At 25.6% G+C, this 22,482-nt stretch overlaps 2 protein-coding genes across 7 annotated transcripts; one reads left to right on the forward strand and one right to left on the reverse strand.

Moving 5' to 3' along the window:
- The first annotated feature begins 3,644 nt into the window (after positions 1–3,644).
- LOC114124821 (uncharacterized) lies at positions 3,645–7,981 on the forward strand. Of its 6 annotated transcripts, XM_027988243.2 has the most exons (9): positions 3,645–3,806; positions 3,884–4,002; positions 4,065–4,253; positions 4,316–4,435; positions 4,498–4,686; positions 4,749–4,879; positions 4,992–5,324; positions 7,184–7,376; positions 7,502–7,981. In XM_027988243.2, exons 1-9 carry the CDS (start codon positions 3,748–3,750, stop codon positions 7,765–7,767), a joined length of 1,599 nt encoding a protein of 532 aa, XP_027844044.2. In that variant the 5' UTR covers positions 3,645–3,747; the 3' UTR covers positions 7,768–7,981. The 6 variants fall into 6 exon arrangements, with proteins under 6 accessions (XP_027844044.2, XP_050052999.1, XP_050053001.1 ...); XM_050197042.1 differs by lacking the exon at positions 4,498–4,686; XM_050197044.1 differs by lacking the exon at positions 4,498–4,686 and having other exon boundaries at positions 4,316–4,352; positions 4,786–4,879.
- Positions 7,982–8,215: 234 nt separating this feature from the next.
- On the reverse strand, positions 8,216–16,082 carry LOC114124823 (uncharacterized). The gene is made up of 4 exons (XM_027988246.2): positions 15,601–16,082; positions 12,316–12,438; positions 11,761–12,005; positions 8,216–9,144 (listed from the first exon to the last, which is right to left on the reverse strand). The coding sequence occupies exons 1-4, from the start codon at positions 15,691–15,693 to the stop codon at positions 8,727–8,729; spliced, it is 879 nt and encodes a 292-aa protein (XP_027844047.1). The 5' UTR covers positions 15,694–16,082; the 3' UTR covers positions 8,216–8,726.
- Between the last annotated feature and the right edge of the window lie 6,400 nt (positions 16,083–22,482).

Genomic DNA, 22,482 nt, shown 5'->3' on the forward strand with positions numbered 1-22,482 from the left:
GAGTATTAAAGTTATTTAAATTTCAAATAATTATTATTATTGATAACGTCATCATTAATCAGCTCCTATTTTTTTTTATTTTTTTTGTTACAAACATTAATTGTGCCTTGTGGTGTAATTTTTTGTAAGTAACTATAAACATTAATAAGTAGTTTATTTTTTATTGCTTTTTAATATAACTCAAATTGTATAAAATAAATGTGTATGATAATATAACCATTAAATAGAATAAAAACCTTTAAGAACACTTTAAATCAGTTGCGAGGAAGCAATGCCAAAGGGATGGACAGCTAATTGTATATAATGGATAATTGTATGCAGTATGCACCCAAAAGTTTGAAGCATTGTGAAATTTTTAATGGGAATTTAAGGTTCCAGTTTAAGAGTAGTTTTATTCATTACTATACATATAGACTAGAAAATTGAACTGTACACTATTTGTACCTAAATTTTTCTTAAATAATAATAAAAATATTAAAAAATAACAGATTTTATGAGTCAATAAAGTGATCAATATTTTATCATTAAATAAAACACTATTATTATTTTTTTTTACAATTGACATTTAATAAAAGACATTAAATTTCTTTTAAAACGTAAACATAAAAATGTATTAGGATACTATAATTAAAACCTGTATGATTCTGAAAAACTAGGGTTTAGAACAATCCTGAGTTGGTTTCAATTAGATAGTGTTAAAAAATAATCAAAATCATTACAGTATTTAATATAAATTCTCCTACATTATGATGAAGGTTAATATTTTTGATAGCCAACGTTTTTGAGCAGGCCCAACGATACATTGTTTTATCCATTAATAAGTGCATGAAGAGAAACGCCATTCTCGCACATTACCTTGATTATAGCCAACAAAATTAGTTTACCAAATCCACGTCTTCTGTAATCTGGTTAAACTATCAAAGTACTTAAACCTCCGTAACTTCCACATATGGCCCATGCCAATAGCTCACCATTATGTCGACTGAATACACCCAAATCAATATTAAGTCTTACTGTGTCCCAAAGATCAGATTTTGGGTAAACGTCACTATGAGTCCACAGTGAGTAAATAAAGTCAATATGATCCACGCTCAATTGGCCAATAAATACATCATCCGGTATTCTACAATCAAAAACAATTTATAGATAAGTGAATAATTTGAACTGATAAATTACAATCAATTATTTTAATGATATACTACAATGTAAACTGTGTTTCTTTTTTTGAATATGATATTTTATTTATTTTATATTCCGTTAAATATAAGTACTATTTTTGATCTAGAGACAGTGTTTATGGTACAAAAAAAATCTTTCAATATTCAACTTCAGCATCTTTTCTGGTAGAAAGTGAATTTAGTTGAAGATCATAATTTAAAACTATTTATTAGTTTTCTAACTAATTATAAAAAATTAGGCATAACTGGAATTTTCATAAATTCTATATTCTTTTTTTTTTTTTTTGTAAATTATAATTCATAATCGAGTTACTTACAATTTTTTGTAATTATCTGTATATTTATTTCCTGTGCATCATATAATTTTCAAAATATCTACTCTCGAGTTTTTCAATTTTCTTAGAGTTATGAAAATATACAAAATTACATATAGGTAACAAACAACTTGAACATTTAATACACGGTTTTTATTTAATTGTATATATTTTGTTGATGTACCAACTTTAAACGTTTATGCAAATATTTTGTGGCTATAGATTTCCAATATTTTTTAATTTTAGAATTTAATAAATTATGAGTACCTTTGTATTAGATTCTTAAGTATTTTTACCCAATAAATAATTTTTAACCTTCAAGTAATAATTAATAGCAACTATACTGGGTAGTAAAAACTTCACTAGTAAATAAATGATAATCATATAAAGTAAAGGCATAAATAATGAAAGTTGATCCATCAGTACTATAGTTCTAGTTACTATCACAAATTTAAATAAATAGTAATCAGTAGCAAATAGTAACTATAGGTATTAGATAGATTTTTTTTCTTTCATGTGGCGTCGCTTTTAGTCAAAATATACATAACTTAACTAAAAATATTAAAATTAATAAATAACAAATATCGTTTACACTAGCTAAACAAGCTGAAACAATATAAATTTATTATATGGAGTCCTTAACTATATAAAAAAAAATTATACATTTTTATATATAAATAAAAAAAAAAAGTAAAATAATAAGTAAAATAAAATAAAATAAATAAAAAAGTACATAGATGATTGTGGTAGCATAGATTGGCAAGAATGGTGCGATACTCAAACGAAGAACAGTTGGATTTTCAGATTTCGATAGTAATATAATTTTATATTTCTTATATTATACTCAACAGTCACACATTATGTGACAAGTAATGTTATTGGTGTTATCGTTACTATTCAAAAGCAATAATGAAAAAAATGTAAGTTTATCCTCAATACTACTAAAGTGTAATCCTTTTGTTAACACTTAATATTATATTATACATTATTAAAAACTGTATGTTTGATTGATAATAGATCTAAAAGATATTTCTTATACAATTTAAAATTAATAATTAAAAATATTTTACTAATATTATAAACCAGTTTCATAAAAATGAGTATTTTGCAAAACTCTAATAAATATAATCTTAAAGCACTTGATTTTAATAAAATACAAACTTATTTAAGAGCGTGGTTATCTTATTTGCATATGAATTACGTCATCTTCATGTAGGTATTATATTTTTTATTATTAATTACAATAAATACTAACTTTTCTACATAGATATCTATATAGAAAAGTTCAAATTGTGTGTTTATTAAGTTAAATTAAAAAAAAAATGTACTTTCAATAAAGTTATATCATTTTATTTTCCCCAAGTCAGACGTTTCCACACTGGTTGCTCAATCTTCTCAGGCCATTTCATGTTGTGTATATTGTATCTTATCCATCAAATTTATTTATTGAATTGAATATAAATATTACAGATTGTAAATTATTATGCTTTTTACAATCGTATCGGACGTGGTAGAGGAGAATCTTGAAGCTCTAAGAGTAAAGGAATGAAGGGAATTCGTTCAAGACCGAGAGAGGTAGAGCGATATAGTGATGGAGGCAAATACTCTGTTAGAGTTGTAAATGACAGAAAAGAAGAAGAAATACACTTTTGTTTAATAATAATAGAAAAAAGATTATTTATTAGAATGATTCAAAAAAATAATTCAACGAGACAACATGCTATCAAGAGGAAGGAACATTGTACAAATATATAAAATTCAAATTCAAATATAAACACAAAAAAGATTTTATTTTAGTATATCTAATCCATAATACTTAATTGTTTACATGTTACTCAATTTTTATTAAATATTATATGTTTATTTCGTATATTGGACAATTATTTTATAATTAATGTTAATAATTATAATATAAAGTAAAAAGTTAATACAATGAAGCTATGCCAATTATAATAAACATACTTGTATAGTTATTTTTACTGTTCATATGTTGACATGTGGCATCATTTACTACAAAACTAAAAACAAAAAAACAAAACTATTTGCTGTTTAGTTAAATGAAAAATACTTAACAGTATTGTTTTATTGTCAATTACAATAATTGCATACAATACTTGAGGTAAAAAATTTTTAAATTGTTTAGGATTTATACATTTAAGTCAATATACGTAAAAATTTTAGGTTATTGGTTATTAGAATTGTTCGTATAGTGATAACATTTTGTACTTACTAACAAACACTTTAACATTTATAAAATGATTAAACCAATTTATTGCAATTTACTTTTAATATTTTCGTGCTTAGTATATGAAGCGTAAGTATTTAATGAATATTTGATAAAAATACATGCATGTTTATTCCTGTATTAAATCATTTAATTGTAATGTTTAGGTATGGAAGTCATCCATATAATGATTCACTATCGTCATCAACAACGATAAATGATGCAGAAGAAAGTACAGCAACACTAGAATCAGCAACACAACCACCACCACCACGCCATAGAAGGAGTAACTTACAACTTAAAAATGTTTATTATATGTATTTTTTCTAAATTTTTAATACTTTTTAGAGTCATTTAGTTCAACCGATGGTGTAAGATATGGCAGATTTCATAGATCAGTTCAAGATAATAGATTTACTAACAATATTAATCCGTATAATGATTCATTATCGTCATCAACAACGGTAAATGATTCAGAAGAAAATACAACAACACTAGAATCAGCAGCACAATCACCGTCACCACGTCATAGAAGGAGTAACTTACAGCTTAAAAATTTTTATTATATGTATTTTTTCTAAATTTTTAACACTTTTTAGAATCATTTAGTTCAACCGATGGTTTAAGATATGGCAGGTTTCGTAGATCAGTTCATGATAATAAATTTCCACGTCGTATGAATAGAAGAATGACTACGCCACCACCACGTCCTTTAAAGAGTAACTTACAGCTTAAATATTGTTATTATACGTATTTTTTCTAAATTTTTAACACCTTTTAGAATCATTTAGTTCAACTGATGCTTTAGGATATGACAGAAATCGCAAATCAGTTCAAGATAATAGATCTACTAATAATATTAATCCGTATAATGATTCATTATCGTCATCAACAACGGTAAATGATGCAGAAGAAAATACAACAACACTAGAATCAGCAGCACAATCACCGTCACCACGTCATAGAAGGAGTAACTTACAGCTTAAAAATTTTTACTATATGTATTTTTTCTAAATTTTTAACACTTTTTAGAATCATTTAGTTCAACCAATGGTTTAAGATATGGCAGGTTACATAGATCAGTTCATGATAATAAATTTCCACGTCGTATGAATAGAAGAATGACTTTGACACCACCATGTCTTTTAAGGAATAACTTAAGGGTGAATAAATTATGTATTATGTACTATATATAACATATGATATAATGTATATAATTATATAGAATTAACTATTATAATAATATCCAAAATTTATACATTTATAAAATTACAGAAAAGTATGAGAAATACAAAGCAACCGATGTTTAGACTAAGCTCGTTCAATAGGTTTGGGCATAGTTTCAATGAAGATAGCGATACTCAAGAAACAGAAAGCCCAAAAAATATGAGGTTGGGTTCAACGGGATACTTGCCAATCTCTCCTTCTTTTGGTTCAAGTAATGGAATACCGGATATGGATTCAGAAAAAATAAAACCAAATTATCCGTACTCAGAACCTATTGGTGTAAGCAAAGACGAAGCTAATGAAATTCGAAATGATGTCCTTCAAAAATCTAATTTTTATAGAAATAAATTTGATCTTGAGCCATTTACTTTGGATGATCAGGTAATTTAACAATAATAAATCAACTTAAATGCATTCATTACAGAGTTATGAATTAAAAACAGCATAGCTTTATAAATTAAAAAAGTATTGGAAATAACGAGGTAATACTATATCTACCATCGTTATCAAATATAATCAAGTGCTATAGTTTTATCAACTAATTCCATCCAAATAGAAATTGATTCTTTTTATTAAAAAAAAAAAACTCTTTAACACGTCATTCTAGTTAAACATATATTTTATACAAGGAGCAAATAATATATTACTAATATTATGTTATTATTTAAATAAAATAATTTATACAAAACGGCGTCATGTTTAGGCTATTTAAATACATAATTTTTGTGAGTTTAGTTTTCAATTGGATATCTAATCATATATTATCATTGTGATCCAAAAATGTAATAATATGCAATAGCTTTAGATATAGTGAGAAGCCACACTTGTATACCACCAGCTAACTGTATATTAAATATTAGAATACCATTTCACCCACACCTGGTGTAATTAACTATTTTTTTTTTATTTCTACATTAAAATAGCTAACCTACCATACACACATTAATGAAAATAGTTAATATAATTTGTTAATGCAATTGATTTTTTATTTTTGTTCATTGAAATTTAATATTTTAAGTCGGGTTATTACGATATTTCAATTATTTATCAATTAAAGAGTATGTACAATATTGTCCAGTGCCGAATACTGACTCTGATGTATAGGTATGCTCATTTATCATAATGTATTAATGTTCTATTTAATTTATAACTAATAAATAATACACAAGTTTGTATTAATTTATAAATAAGATTTTACTTTAATACATATTATATACAATAGCACTTACTTAAATTATACTTTAATAATTGTAATTGAGACTTGACTAACTCTTTTAACTAAAATAAAAATAAACTGCCATTTACTAGTACATGTAAATTTTATAAATTACGTTGAAGAAGCACAACAGAATGAGCATGCCCCGGGTGATTAATACGCGGCAGCTAGTAGAGGGGGTTTCGGAGTAATTGGTTTTTTTACAACAATAATAAGGGTCGTATTGCTTGCGTACACATCTATCGTATGCTCTGTCATTAAATGTTAGAATAAAGATACACACAGATACCTAAGTAGGTATAACAGTAATAAATAAATTAATGTAACACATTATATTTCTTTTAAAATACGTAATATATTATTGATTAAAAAATAATTTTTGTATTTTGATTAATAACGTTTTTATTTTTAATCATGCGGCGAGTGCTGAGCATGCCTGGGGAATTCACCACTGATATTGACACTTAAAAGTCTTCATAACTAACTTGAAAAAAAATTACGTATACATCAAAACATAAATATAGATATTATGGTTCTAATATTCGTTCATAAACAAACCCACCAACATTAATATTCCATAATATACACTATATAAATGAATAATTGAGGACACATTTTAAAAAAATACACAGGTGTCTATAATGTGAATCACAAAATAAATAAATTATACTCAATACAATTAAAAAAATAAGTTATACATAACAGTTTTAGTATGTGATTCTTTATGGAAAATTTTCTATTTAAATACAAAATTAACAATAACATTTTAGGCATATAATTATACATTATCGATACACAATTATTATTGTAACATTATTTATTGATATCAATATTTAAAACTAAATTTGTATGATAATTAATAAATGTCATTATATTAACTTTTAATTTTTTCTTGAACTAATTATAGAATTTCTGAATTTTTACAAAATCGCGTTGTTAACAGTATTTTATTAAGAGTTAAAAGAAAAATGTATCTTTTCAAAAAAAATTTTGTTTATCATATTATTGTTTTTTCTTTTTTTAGTTGAACAATTGCGCTCAAAACTGGGCTAATTATATGGCGAAACAACAATTGTTTGATCATAGACCGGAAAATGTTTATGGAGAAAATCTGTACGGAAATCTAAATTTGAAAGATTTAGGTAAAACAGCGGTCGATTCATGGTATAATGAAATGTCTCTTTTTACCATCGGTAACGAAGAAAATGTTGATACATGTAAGTAATATGATTTGAAAATTATGTAAATGCTTTGATTTATGTATTAAACAATGTTTACATTTATGAAATATTTGAAATACTTAATACATAATATTTACCTCTGATATTATTTTTTAATTTAGTCCACATGACACAATTATTATGGAAAGAATCAACTAAATTGGGTGTTGGTGTTTCACGAAATCCTGGAAATGGCATGTACTACGTTGTGGCTAATTATGATCCCAGAGGAAATTTATTAGACAATTTCAAAGAAAATTTACCTGAAATAACAGAAGAGGACATTGAAGAAGCAAAAGAAGCAGATAAAAGACTGAAGGCGAAAATGGCGAAGCCTGTAGTAATGAGTAAATCTTCGGGTTCATCAATTCCATTCAGATCGGGATAGCGTAATTACTGGTAATATTTCAATTAGAATTATTCAACATCTGTAAAAGTCTGAGACTTTTTAAAATAATTGTTGCCAGTATTATATATACTATAAAAATAATAAAAAAAAATTATGTAATATTAATTTAAGTGCGTTTAATTAAAATTGTAGATTTTACAAATAATACAATTATACCTAATTTATTATTAAACAATAAAATTTGTATTTTTAATTTTCAGAGTACCAAAGATATTTAAATTTCAAAAAATTATTTTCATTGATAACGTTTTTTGTTACAAATATTAATTGTGCCTTGTGTTATTCTTATGTAACTACAAACATTAATTGAGAGATAGCAATGCTGAAGGGATGGCTAACTAATTGTAAATAATCACCATTAGTATGCACCCAAAAGAAAAGTTTGGTTAAGCTAGGTAAGGTTACAAGTAATTGTGCTACAAAGAAATAATGAAAACAATCATATAATTATGTTTATTTTTTATTTATTCCTCATACAGTTATCAAAAGAGTAATTCGGAAGAAATTTTCAATGATATAGTCCAATTAAATACAAAAATTTATACTTTAAATATATTATTTTATATAAAGTCTTAAAAATAATAATTATAAATAAATTTTTTTTTCAAATATTTTCCACAAATCACCAAGGATAGCATTTAACATTTTTAGATTGTAATAATTATATTACTTATATATTAGAGATATCCGTACATTGAACATTTACAGTTTTAATAATAATGAGAAATAAAATCATGAATAAAAAAAAAATCCATTTTCATCATAATTCTTTATTTTTTTTTTTGTTTTTTTTTAGCAGTTTCCGTGTAAGTCGTCATTGTTTCCGCTATATGGTCTCCCTTTACTTTGCAGAAGTCGTGCGTTTCATTAAAATGAATAATATTATACATTTTTGAATCCAATCGTTGAGGTAAATGCCAAAATAATTATCCCGATATTTATGGCCCAGAAGTATCCGGGTCTTCAACTACTACGTATGGTAATGTCGTTGAATGTTTAATGTAGCCAACGTTCTTGAACAAGCCCAACGATACATTGTTCTTTTCATTAATAAGTGCATGAGGAGAGACGCCATTCTCACCCATTACCTTGGTTACTGCCAACACAATTAGTTTACCAAATCCACGTCTTCTGTAATCTGGCTGAACTATCAAAGTACTTAAACCTCCGTAACTTCCACACATGGCCCATGCCAATAGCTCACCATTATGTCGACTGAATACACCCAAACCAATATTAAGTCTTACTGTGTCCCAAAGATCAGATTTTGGGTAAACGTCACTATGAGTCCACAGTGAGTAAATAAAGTCAATATGATCCACGCTCAATTGGCCAATAAATACATCATCCGGTATTCTACAATCAAAAACAATTTATAGATAAATGAATAATTTGAACTGATAAATTACAATCAATTATTTTAATGATATACTACAATGTAAACTGTGTTTCTTCTTTTGAATATGATATTTTATTTATTTTATATTCCGTTAAATATAAGAACTATTTTTGATCTAGAGACAGTGTTTATGGTACAAAAAAAATCTTTCAATATTCAACTTCAGCATCTTTTCTGGTAGAAAGTGAATTTAGTTGATGGTCATAAGTTAAAACTAATTATAAAAAAAATTAGGCAAAACTGGAATTTTCATAAATTTGATTTTCTTATTTTATTATAAATTATAATTCATAATTGAGTTACTAACAATTTTTAGTAATTATTTGTATTTGTATTTTCTGTTTGTATCGTATAATTTTCAAAATATCTACTTTGTGTTTTTTGAGAGGTATGAAAATATAAAAAAGTTACATAATATAGGTAACAAACAACTTGAAAATTTAATACAAGGCTTTCTTGAATAGTACATATTGGAACCAATAAGTTTAAAAATATATTATATAATTTTTTTTGGTTAAAATGCAAAAAAAATTCTTCATATTTGAAGCTTTTAATGTTTATTATTGTATTTTATTCACTAAATGATAGTTTAAAATTAAATGTTTTCGAAAAAAAAATTAATCAACATTTCATATTAGCGTATTACTCATAATTAAATAAATGACTATCAATGTATATGTATCAATGTATCTATACTAAGTAATATAGGTAAGCTAACAATCGTCAATGTTGAAAATCTTTTTTTGTATGCTACGATTTATTATTGAATTCAAATTTAACACGTAATTCATGATAGTGAATTACTTATTCAATTATTAGTTATTCTCGACACCTATTATGCATTAGAGAAGTTCCTACAATTTCCTTCTTTTTATATTATAATATATTTTGAGATTTTTCTAACCACATATGTGTATTTTATGTAAATATTACGTGTCTAATTAAGCACAATTGAATAGAATCTCGTTAAAAAATCGTAATAAAAATAATGATATTGTATAGCCATTAGTCTTATATTACAGATATATCTATCATAGACTTTTAATCATCGACCTATGTAATTTTGATAATTTAAATTAAATTAAATATTTATATATATTAGACACATTAATTATATCATTCACACACACACACACACACAAACATTTTTGTATGCGTCTCATCGTTCCATTATTTCAATTGTAAACCCAATCTTAAATAAGTTTAACATTTAATTCAATTAACATTGGACCTTCGTATTAATCGATTACTAGCATCTCGTGATTTTTTTTTCATTTAAAATTAATCATGAAAACAAAAATTAAACCCATGTTTTAGTGTTTTTATGCTTATCAAATTTTGAGTATTTATACTATTAATATCAGGATCTTAGAATTTACATCACAGATTATTATTTAATCTTAGTTCATGTTGATAATACTCTAGTTGGAATTCTTAGAAATATTCAAAAATTGTACCTACTTAATTTTTTAATGTTTTCTAATTTTCCATCTATTCGTATATCATTACATTTTATTATTCTTTAATATATGGCTATCCCATATAAATACTGTTTCGTACTTTATTAAAATAGGTATAGTTATACAGAAGAAGGTAAATCTGATTGCCATTTTTGCACGCTAGATATATTAAGAATATTAATTATTTATATATTTATTATACGTGTATTTTATTGGTTATATTGTTGTCAATTTATAGTATCAATGTTTAAAATATAATTTTTTAGATGTGTATTAATTATGGAAAATTATCTGAATAATATTAACAAAATTATTGGACTCGGATAGATCAGTGGAATTAATAATTATACACAAACGTTTTTATTCTATAGTATTGAGTACCTACCAATATTTGTTGTCTCTGTTTTTCACACACGTGACAAAGCTTATAATCAATTTAAAGTTGATTACTATGATTGATACATTTAAGTCATATAATTATTATAATTTAAAAAAACGTTTTGAATTCAGCACAAGATCGATCAGAAATTTTTTTCAATTTTAAATCAAATTGTTGAGGTGAATTAAAATAAATGGCCTGATAGATCTCGTGTAGTTTTAACGTTAAATTAAAATATGCTGTTGTAATATTCATCGCTTCGTTAACTTGTTAGTGTTATAAAATTTTATCTCACGTTAATGAAAATCAACGATATTGACTATTGTGTAGATAATTATATGAGTAGCTACCTTTATACCTTTCGTAACTACATAATCACTATATCAGAGGCATCAATGAAATTACTTACATTTTTATGCGAACAATTCAATCATTATTTTAACTCTATTAGGTTAATTATTTATCACGTATAATCCGTTTGTTCATAAAACATTAAAAAAAATTTAAAAACCGTGTGCAAAAATTAAAATCACGAGCCAAATAATCGTACTACGCATTACTATTGCATATAGATTCTAAATATGCAACTGTGTATAATATAATATTTATACCCACGTGCAAGTTAAAAACTGAACTTTGCGTTTCGTAATAATATAAAATATAATTAACCATAAGTCTTGAAGTCAAAGATCATTGTGTAGTTTAAACGTTTTATCTATAATAGAATGTCTTACTCATAATCTAATCTGGCAGCTACATCGGCTGGCATCCATTTAAGCACGGCATTTGAGTACAGTTTACTCTTCAATCCTTTTTCCTCAATCATTGTTTCCACGATGGCCTTCATCCTGAACGGTATAGCTTGGAACAGCGGTTTCTTCTGCCAATTGATGTACTCGGTACTATACAGCATCCTTCGGAATTGTTCTTCATTTCCCGGGCAAGTGTATGTGACTACGACGTCCGGATATTCTTCTTCCTGAAATTAATATTACTTTGCAATTCGTATAATGTATCTTCCAGCATCATGAACGAAAAAAATCCTAGAATTAAAAAAAGATTCTTAAAAATAACATCAACAATTAGATGTTTGGCCGTGTAATTATCTAAAACATTCGAACCTCCAGTGCTGATCACATTAAAAAATCATAGCAACTTTTACAGCTTACAAAACAAACATTTGTAACCAATAAATACTTTTTAATTTTTGCTGTATGAAAATAAAATGGTCATCACATTGAAATTTTTTTTATTAACATTCAATGAATGCATTTATTATTACAACTTACAGGTCGCGATAAAATCCCAATAAATGTTCCGTTCTCAACGTCGTTAGAAATATAGTATAATTTATAGCTCGATGCCGAATTTTTGCTCATCCATTGAAACGCATTTTTAATGAAATAATATGCCTGAAAAGTTAAAAGTATAAATTAATAAGTGCCGAACTATGGTGCTTAATAATATGAGAAGTTTATTTCCTTCTTATGGTTATGAATATTATATTATAAAATATCATTGTTAAATTAAGCTAACTATACTAAATATGTAGTTTAATAGGAAAGTTATATGTATTATATTGAAAAAAAAAAATTAGAAAATGCAAAAACAATTTAACTGGATGAAAAAAATGTGTAGCCTTTGTACCTAGCACGGTCGTAAAATAATTTAAATAACAGATATTAATTTTTAAATACAGGGTTCTAATAAATATGCTCAATTTTCTTTAGATAACGTTTTGTTAAATGTTATTTCTAATATATTATATACATAATATTTTATTTATATATATATTTTTCACTAAAATACGTATGTCTGTTTAGAAATTATAATTAATGAGATAAAATTATACATATAGGTATACAAATATAATAATTATGAGATACAGAGTCAAATACAATTTTTAATTATTTTACACGTGTACCTGTACTCCGTAGAATGAAATAATAATTTTATTAATTTTATAAACAAATAAATTTTATTTCCCAAAAGGTTAATGTCTAAGTAATTGTTCCAAATAAAAATGAAAAATGTAAAAGTCACGAAACTAATAAATAAGATAGTTAAATACTTGTACAGATACTTATTAATTAAAATAATAGTATACTTATTATGTTATAACACACAAACTTTTTTTATAATTATTCCAAAATTGAAAACATTATTATTTTTAAAATAAACAATTTTAAAAATAATAAAAGTTATAATTTTTAGTATTATGATTTGAAGTAGATAGGTTTTCTTATTGTAAATTAATTTAAAACAGTAAATTTATGTGCATTAAACCGTAACTTATAACGGATCGGTACCGAGAGAATTAAATCATTAATATATTATATTATATTAGAGTGTATTATTTGCAAATATAGGTACTAGGTACTATTTTAAATAATTTTTTAGTTTCCTAGCTTTTTTTTTTTTTTGTGTTGTTATAATTATGTTTATTTTTTTCAGGCATAAAATAAACTATACATTTTTTTACAACCTTGTATGTTTAAATGTTTAGTTGGCATATACAAATAGTTTTTTTTTATTTTTCACTAAAATAGCGTACAGATAAAAACTTCCTAGAATAAACAGATAAAATTGTTTAAAATATTGAAGATATCTCAACCATTTTTTAATTTGACCAGATGTCTTTCATAATATTTTTACCGGTGTAATTATTATTATTATTGCATTCAAACTTAAGGTTATAAAGATATTAAACTCGTATGAAACAAATTAATAAAAATGGATGTAAAACACTTAATTTTGTTTTAAGTACAGAACAGCTATTTATGCACATATTCCTGAAATAAAATGTTTATTTTAATTTACTTAATTAAATTATTATTAATTTATTTTATTACGTATTATTATTTGTGTTTTGATAATTTGTGCTAAATTGTAACAAGGAAGTACTACCCAAATTAAATATAGCCGTACGATTTGTTTATAAGTACGAGACACGAGTATGTATGCATGACGTATAATTTATTGGACCTGTATTTTATAACAATCTAATTAAAACTAGCATTATTATATATATATATATTTTTTTTAATGACACTTTTCGGGTTATAAATAAAGTAGTTCAAATTGATCTATAAATATCTGTGGATATCTAGGCGTAAACTATACACTGTGTTTACTTTTGTAAATTGTACCTACGACTTGATGATTAAAAAATATTAAAAATAGGAAATATACCTAAGTATTATACTAGTATAATGATATTTATATAATACTACTTTACTAATTTATTGTTAATATTATTATTACAATAATTTAATGTATTAGTATTATCTAATTAAATTTAATTTAAAAAAAAAATTAATTTAATTATTAAATTTATATATATATACCTATTATAGTGACAGCTATCTATTACCTAATAAGATATAAATATATTATATCTGTGTAGGTTTTTTCATTATTGAATTTTGTCAAAGGATAGTTTGTAAACATTTATAAGAACAATAGAGTAGGTACCTAATAATTATTAATATATATATTTCTTCTGATGATAAAATAAGGGAAGTACCTAGGTACTACTTTAATTTTAATTTTAATTCAAAATAAAAATAAGAATATTTTTGTTTTTTAATAATCGATTAAGTTTATTTGAAGCTGCCTGTGTACACTGTAGTATTGTACACGTGTGCCACGTGTATTTGGCACATTATCTAAACAATAAAAAACGTTAAACTGTAATCATATAGACTAGATAATAATTGTACATTATTTTAAGCTCTACTATAGATAACTACTGAATGATGAGCTCGCGTTGTCAAATTAAATGAACCCTGTAGTTATTACAATTTGTATACTTGAAAATTACTTAATTACATATTATTTCTGCTGGTCATCAGTATTTTAATCAAAAATATAATATACATATTATAATATGTGTTGTAACATATTTGTGAATTTTTTACGAACTCAAAATAATTAAATATAGAATACATTTATCGTAAATTGATCATCCTTTTATTTTTTTTATTCTTGTATTATTATCCCGCACAGAATATAAATAAATATGCGTGCGTGTAATACTGTGTATGTGTGCGCGTTGCGCGTGACACCACAATGTATAACTTGTAACAGAAATACTCGTAAAACAGTAAGTTGTACTAAGATTTAAGAACCAATATTTTAATATAAAAAATTCGAGTACGATCACTTCACGGAAATCGAAACTAAATTAACAGATTTATCGACTTAATCAATTTTCATTTTAACTCTGTAAATTATAGCTTTTATTCGTTTACTTACCCATCTTAAATTATACACTATAATAGTAATATTCAGTTATAATATATTTATTACAAACTCAACATTACATCAAACTCTCTCTTTACCCTAACATGGTGTTATAAACTACTATAGTTTACTAAATACAACCATTTTCCTTGAAACGCCATCAACGGACGGTTAGCATATATGTTTATATAAGTATAGCTAATCGATTTCATTCTATGTATTAACCTTATATAAAAATTATTTTGTACTCATATTGTAAAAATGTTTTTACAGGATGTACAATTCTAATAAAAAAATAAAATAAAATAAAAATATCGTATTATGCTCACGTGAATGCAGTTTGGCCAATCGCGTTTCAATACTTGTTCACAGAAGTATTCCATGATTGCTTCAGGCATTTCTTCGAGAACTTCGCTCCTCATGATGATGCTCGTTTATTGTTCGTCGACGTGTAGGTGATAATAATAATAATAATAATTCAATATCGAGAGATGAATCTAACGACTGCAGGACGGACTACGGTTCAAGAAATATTATATTTTCTTCTACCGACAGTTACACTAAACCGGTGTGTGTAAAAACCAAAATATGGTACAGTGAGTGATGGCAGTTTAATTTGAACTGGCTAGTGGTAGTAAAAAAAAAAAATGTCGGTATGGTTTGGTAAGCGGTGTACGAGTGCACGGACGAGCGGTAAAATATAAAATGGACGGTGCTGCGGCAGTTCACGGACCCAAATGCTCTTGTAAAACACAAAACGCGTGTGCGTGTGTGCCTGTCTGATGTTGTGGGGGTGATGGTGGTGGTGGTTGCTGTGTGCGCGCCTCGGAAAGAATCTGTGACCCTATTTCGTACGTCTGAACGTGTGGTGGGGGTAGTCCCGGCGTGATCTACTACGGCGTCAGCAGTAGGTCTTCTGCCAATATGGCATGAGTGACGCGTATAAAATACTATACACCATGACGAGGTTATAAATATTATTATTATTATTATTATTATTCGAGACAGAACATTCCGCTTAGGTATAGCCAATGTGGCTGCCACGCGTAGAAACTCTGCAGGGTGTGCATTTACCAGACGGAAATTAGCCGTAGGTACACGCACACGATTTTTTCTAGCCCTTTTCTCGGCCAGACTTGACAAGCTCGATTCCGTCGTTAGGATTGCGTGCCAAGCACGACTGCGTCGGCCAACGCTGAACGCAGTCAACGATAATGCGTAGATTTTTGGGACCAGTACACTTTCCCGACATTCAATTGACCGACACTACATTTGCCCGACACTACACTTCCCCCCGACAACATCGAATATTATATTATTATAAATGAATTTGTGTCAAAAATTATTCAACATTTCAATAAAATATCATATTATTATGTTATTTACAAATTAATGTTATATTCAAAATTATACAATATATTGTATAACGCATTTCTCTGACATATCGAATTGTATTTAAATGTGTGTAAAAATTAAAAAATGAATAATAATAAAAATAGTACACAACTTACAATTTAATGTTATGAGCGATTTCCCTTAGAAATAATAAATTCGATCGATTTCCTCTGTCATTAATAATTGCACTATACGTTTTTCTCGATCAGCGTTCAGCGGATTCTCTGCGAGTTTGAGTACCTATGTGCCCTTCCACAAATTATATCTTCAGCTCTCCGTTCCATTTAAATTTCATTTTTTTGTAATTTCTTCGAAAATATTGTATAAACATCAACATGACATTTTCCAACAAGTGTTTCAGAACGTCTGTGCCAACCCAGTATGTGATTTTAAGTTTTAGGAATTTCTGATTCCATTAGCTCAAATACGGGGCATAATGGAAATAATAGAACAGTGCGACTTACATTACCTTCTCTCATTATCCTCCAACATACACATAATTCATAATTATTGTTCTCAAATGATATTATCCATGATAAAATATTCGTCTGATTTTGATTCTTTTGAATTATTGTATATTACTACCTATATAATAATGATAAAATATTGAATACTAGTATTGCGTATAATAAAAATATGTAAAATATATTGTCGGACAAACATATCAGATCAATTTTTTTATTATCATATTATATTCACTTCCATATTATCTTACAATAATCTTATCGTGTGGGTAAAATATCTGGGTCTGATATGTTTAACTGACACTTCAATTGCCTGACATCATTTTCTCGACACTACATTTGCTGAAAATATATTATACATATTTTTTTTACTGTACGTAATATTAATATACAATGGTATATAAGATAATGAAAAAATATTATTATTATTATAATTTATCTCTGGTATAGGCGTATATATAATTTATTATATTCGCCGTCAACGCACATGCTTATGAATATAACTTAATACTAAACAAATAAATTATTTGAAATAACAATTGATATTACATTATTTAAAATTGTTTATCCAGTTATTCCAACATGGTAAAATACTGTTTAAATATCGAAATAAAAGTGTTTTAAATATCTAGGTTTTTTGGTGAGTAATATTCTTATTAAAAAATTAACGACTATGCTTTTTTCATTTATTGGTTTTATTATATCATGAAATTCAAATTATCGTAATTTTATGTATTTTTATTAATTTCACATTGATAATGTAAGATTTAAACAAATAACTTGGTATAAAAAAATTGTGATTGTGCGTAGGAACGATTTATTACATTATCAAACTTTTATCAAAAATAAAAAAAATCATAAACATTTAAATACGTAGGTATTTCAAACAAAACCAAAATATATATTTTTAAATATATCATTTCTAAGAAATTTTAACATAACTATTTTGTGAAATGTTCGCATAACTTACTTTTAAAAATAATAGATATAAAAAACAATTAGGTTTAAAAAAATCAAGAATTTTATGTAAAATCAACTGTTTTCGACAAAAACGATTTATACTTTTTTAGCTGTTCATATAATCTCAAAAATACAAAAAATCAAATTTTTTTATATACATTTTGAATTTAAATTAGATATGATATTTTGTTAGCCTAGAGTTATATCGAAGTTGACATTATGTGTCTCTTATACAGCAGTGTGTGATGTATAAAATATGTGTATGCGGATGACTATATAATATTTAATAATATGTCCAGTAAGCATAATATCATTACTTATTGTCTAGTAAGTATCATATATTTGGATAGTCTGTTCGATTACTCGCTCCCACAAAAAAAAAAAAAAATTCAGTAAATTTTTTTTTTAAATTACATGAAACGTAAAAATCAAAATGCAGTATCAAAAGAATTACACAACAATACACTTTGAGTGTGCAATAGATAAAAAATAAAATGCTTACAAGATTGTTAACATTTTTTTTATATGTATACTTAAATCATTATATTTAAAATAGCCGCCATTAGCTTTTACTTCCATGTGTACCAATACAGAAAAAAATTTGCTTGTAGTTGATTTCTTTTGTCAAAATTAGAGATCACTGAACTACTGAATATAATTACCCACTTTACCCGGTCTTTTCCTATTTATTCACCTAACCTAACCTTGAGCCGTTTGGACACTAGTTTTATAATTATTTTATAATATTCGTACTATTAGTTATGTAAATTAACATATTTTAGATAGTTTAAGTGTTTTTTCTGGTTAGAATTTTTTTTTTTTGCGAAGACGCTACATGTTATATAGCAAATAGTTGTTTTTTCTAGTTTATCATCTCAAAAGCATCCGGGAACAACAATTTTTTTTTGTATAAAAAAAGTCGTAGGTAGTTACTCTTTAGAATTAGGTATGATTTAAGTAATCATCATTATGCATAGAACGGTTAGTTGTTCTAACCTAACGACTTATCGAACTATTTTTTTACTTATGTTTCAGTAAATAAACTCTGTCTTATAACTTTATTAATGTGTCGTCTATTCACTACAAACTTCTCATCACTGACGTGGACCTACGACAAAGTGCACCTCGTTGTTAAATCGTGTTGAGTTGATCTCGGTAGAGATTGACTATATGCAGTGCGATCGCTGACTATGTTCATTTATCTACTCCATGAGTGACTGCCGCTTGCAGACTGTTTACGAATTTAATGTACCAACTCCGTATTATTATAACCCACCGAATCATAATTTTCGCTTCTAGAATAATGCTCAATTTTTGTTTGGTAATAATAATACGTATCTTATCATTGTTTTTATTTCTATTCACTATTCAGGCACATCATAATACAATTATTGTGCTATCAGATTCTTTGAATGTTGCACATTTATGTCATTAATTTTATTTAAATTTAATTTTCAATTAAAGAATTGGTGGAAATTTATAATTAATCTAATATACAATACATATATATTCCAGGTGTTATATTTTACGCGAAACGTTCATTATTTAAAAAACGATTGTCTTTAACGAAAATATTATTTTCACATACCTACATTTTTTATTTTCATTTTTTAAATGTTTTCTGTTTCGAAAGACAAAATGAGTTTTTAAATTCATCTTTGATAAAATAAATGTTCATCAGTTACTATATTGTTGTAATAATAATTGCTTAAAATAACATTTGGTTTGCATTAATATTTTTTTATTTTCACCTATTTTATAATCAAGAGTTATCTATTAATTTAATTTAAAAACATATATTTTTAGGGGACGGGGTTACATAACAATTCATAATGGATAATTAGTAAAAATTATTATCTATTTAATTTAAGGTATATTATGTTATGATTTATAACAGTTGCACATATTTATTACCATTTATCAGTTACAATATACTATTGTGAATTTTTCAATGATGTTCAGTGATGCTGTTTTATAATGTATATAGACATTATTACATAATAAATGAAATTAGTGTGATATGTTCACTATTTGTTTCGCAGGCCTTAGCTTAAAATTCTCGACGATCTATCTGCAAGTTGAGTTATGTACAGTGCGCTCTAGTTGTGTAGTAGTTTACGATTCACAAATCTACGATATGGTACAATAATGATCACGATGTATTTCATTTTCTGTCGTTTTAAATTTTAATTATAGTCTTATAGAACAATATACTAATATTTCTAATACTCTACTATATTATTACTCAGAGTTTTCGTTAAGTTTTCACTATAACTAGTTATAAGCTATTAGCCTATTTATATACTACCCAGCTAGTATTTAATAAATAAATTAATACGAATATTAAATTAGGTGTAAAATTGATTTCGCTGAACGAAAATTTACTATATTGTATATAATATAAAATACTGAGAACAACGCATGCGAGTGTGGTATCCTCTTGAAAAGTTGTTGAATTATTTATTAAATTATTGTAGGATATTGAATTGTTAAAAATTTAGGAAAAATTAAAAGACCTTTTTACCACTTATATTGGTGCTGTTTATTTCAAAGCAGAAGTTGTAATGACACATTTTAAATTGAAATTTCGGGAGGAATAGTACCTACATAAAAATGTAATGAGAGAGAACTTACCCAATTTTAAGAAGAAGAGCTAAACCGTTAATTTTTCCAAATTATCTCAAATATTGAAGTTCAACAAAACAAAAAAGACCTCAAGTAACGATATTTTAATTATTTTGTTAACATTTAAAAACATAATTTGTGAGTAGATACTTAAACATTTGTATAAATATTTTATTATTATGAATTTTACTATACACAATAAAAGTAAATATATTTTGTCATTTTTCGGTAGGTAATGAATACATATAGTGCATACATACATACATTGCCACATTGAGATATAACTATATACATAGGATGTTAATAGTATTTATACCTATTGCCTATGACTTATAAATAGTTATATAAAAAAATGGCTATTCACTATATATATATAAAGCATTAAATAAGCATTTATTCAATTATAATTTATTTATCTCCATAAACTTAATACATTTGTAAGCTGTTGGTTATAATATATTATCTCGGGTAAATATTAAAATGTTCTTACATTATTTTTCTACTTCGAAATTCATATTATCTTTATAGAAGCAATGTTGCAACATCGGAACCACGTACTCAGTATTAGCATCTAAAAATATATGTACTGGGCATTCAACAAACATCAAACATTAACTAAATATTTGAAATTTAAAAAAAAAATGAAAATTTAAAGTTATTAAGTACTATCTAGATTTCTTAATAAATTATTATTAAGCTTTATTGATTGTTCTGAATTGTTATCATTAATTTAAAAATAAATATAGTAAAATTCATAATAATAAAATGTATATTTATAACTGTTAAAGTACCTACTCACAAATTTTTTTTAAAAAAGTTTTTAACAGCTCTGCTTTGAAGTAAAGGGCACCAACATAAGTGGTAACCCGTAACCAATAAGCAAATTAAGAAATGTTTTAGTTATTTAAAAACTTTAAAGATAATTAAACTAACAAGCTTTTTATATGTCAATACCTAATATAATTTGCTTCATAAAAACTGCATCCTACCCTAGAAATATTTAAATAAAAAGTTACACATGTTTAATATATGTACCTAATTTATTGAAGTACAACTTACCTACTTTATTTGTATAATATAAATGCATGACAAACATTATTATGAAATATTTATTTAATTATATATTAGTGTATATTAAATGAGTAAATATAAAACAAACATTTACTTCTTTAGCTTTAAATATTAAACTAAAATAACTGTACAACATTTTTGATGTATTTATATGACATTAATGGGTACTACTAATTTAGTAGTTGTCAGTAGGATACTAAATAGTAGGAGAACACTACTTTAGGTAAATGGATTTTACTATTATATGATTATTATTTATTAGGTATGTAATTAAAAGATGATGTTTGAGTTTAAAAATTTTTTACAAGGCAGAAAACTCAAAAGTTGTTCTTACAACGATTGGAGAGAATAATATTTTTAATATTGTAGTAACTGTATTTTTTATGAAAAATAACTTAGGACAGTAAATTTGTTAAAAGATAAAAATGTTTAGACCCCCACGGATGTGAAAAAATATGTGTATTTATAATAACATAAATTTAATGTTCTTACCTAACAGTTTAAATTGTGTTTGGCAATATTTATTGGCTGAATGAGCGTTTGTCGTTTTTTTATTATTATTATAATATCGTGTGTGCATAGCAACGGTCACCTACTGATTTATGTATTCTAAACTTTTGTAATAGTATTGTTACTACTGTTTAGATTTGAATGATCAGAAAATTTCAATATTATAGTTCGAATTTTATTTAATGT

The sequence above is a fragment of the Aphis gossypii genome, chromosome 1 (genome assembly GCF_020184175.1).
Source record: "Aphis gossypii isolate Hap1 chromosome 1, ASM2018417v2, whole genome shotgun sequence".
In the NCBI taxonomy this organism is placed as follows: Eukaryota; Metazoa; Arthropoda; class Insecta; order Hemiptera; family Aphididae; genus Aphis; species Aphis gossypii.

Bases quoted from the DNA above. Each gene is read 5' to 3' on its own strand.
- LOC114124821 (XM_027988243.2), top strand. From the start codon at position 3,748: ATGATTAAACCAATTTATTGCAATTTACTTTTAATATTTTCGTGCTTA. The intron at 3,807-3,883 runs GTAAGTATTTAA...TGTAATGTTTAG, and splicing joins TCGTGCTTAGTATATGAAGC to GTATGGAAGTCATCCATATA. The intron at 5,325-7,183 runs GTAATTTAACAA...TTCTTTTTTTAG, and splicing joins CATTTACTTTGGATGATCAG to TTGAACAATTGCGCTCAAAA.
- LOC114124823 (XM_027988246.2), bottom strand. From the start codon at position 15,693: ATGAGGAGCGAAGTTCTCGAAGAAATGCCTGAAGCAATCATGGAATAC. The intron at 12,006-12,315 runs GTAAGTTGTAAT...TATTAATTTCAG, and splicing joins TTGGGATTTTATCGCGACCT to GAAGAAGAATATCCGGACGT. The intron at 9,145-11,760 runs GTAAGACATTCT...TTTTGATTGTAG, and splicing joins GCTGCCAGATTAGATTATGA to AATACCGGATGATGTATTTA.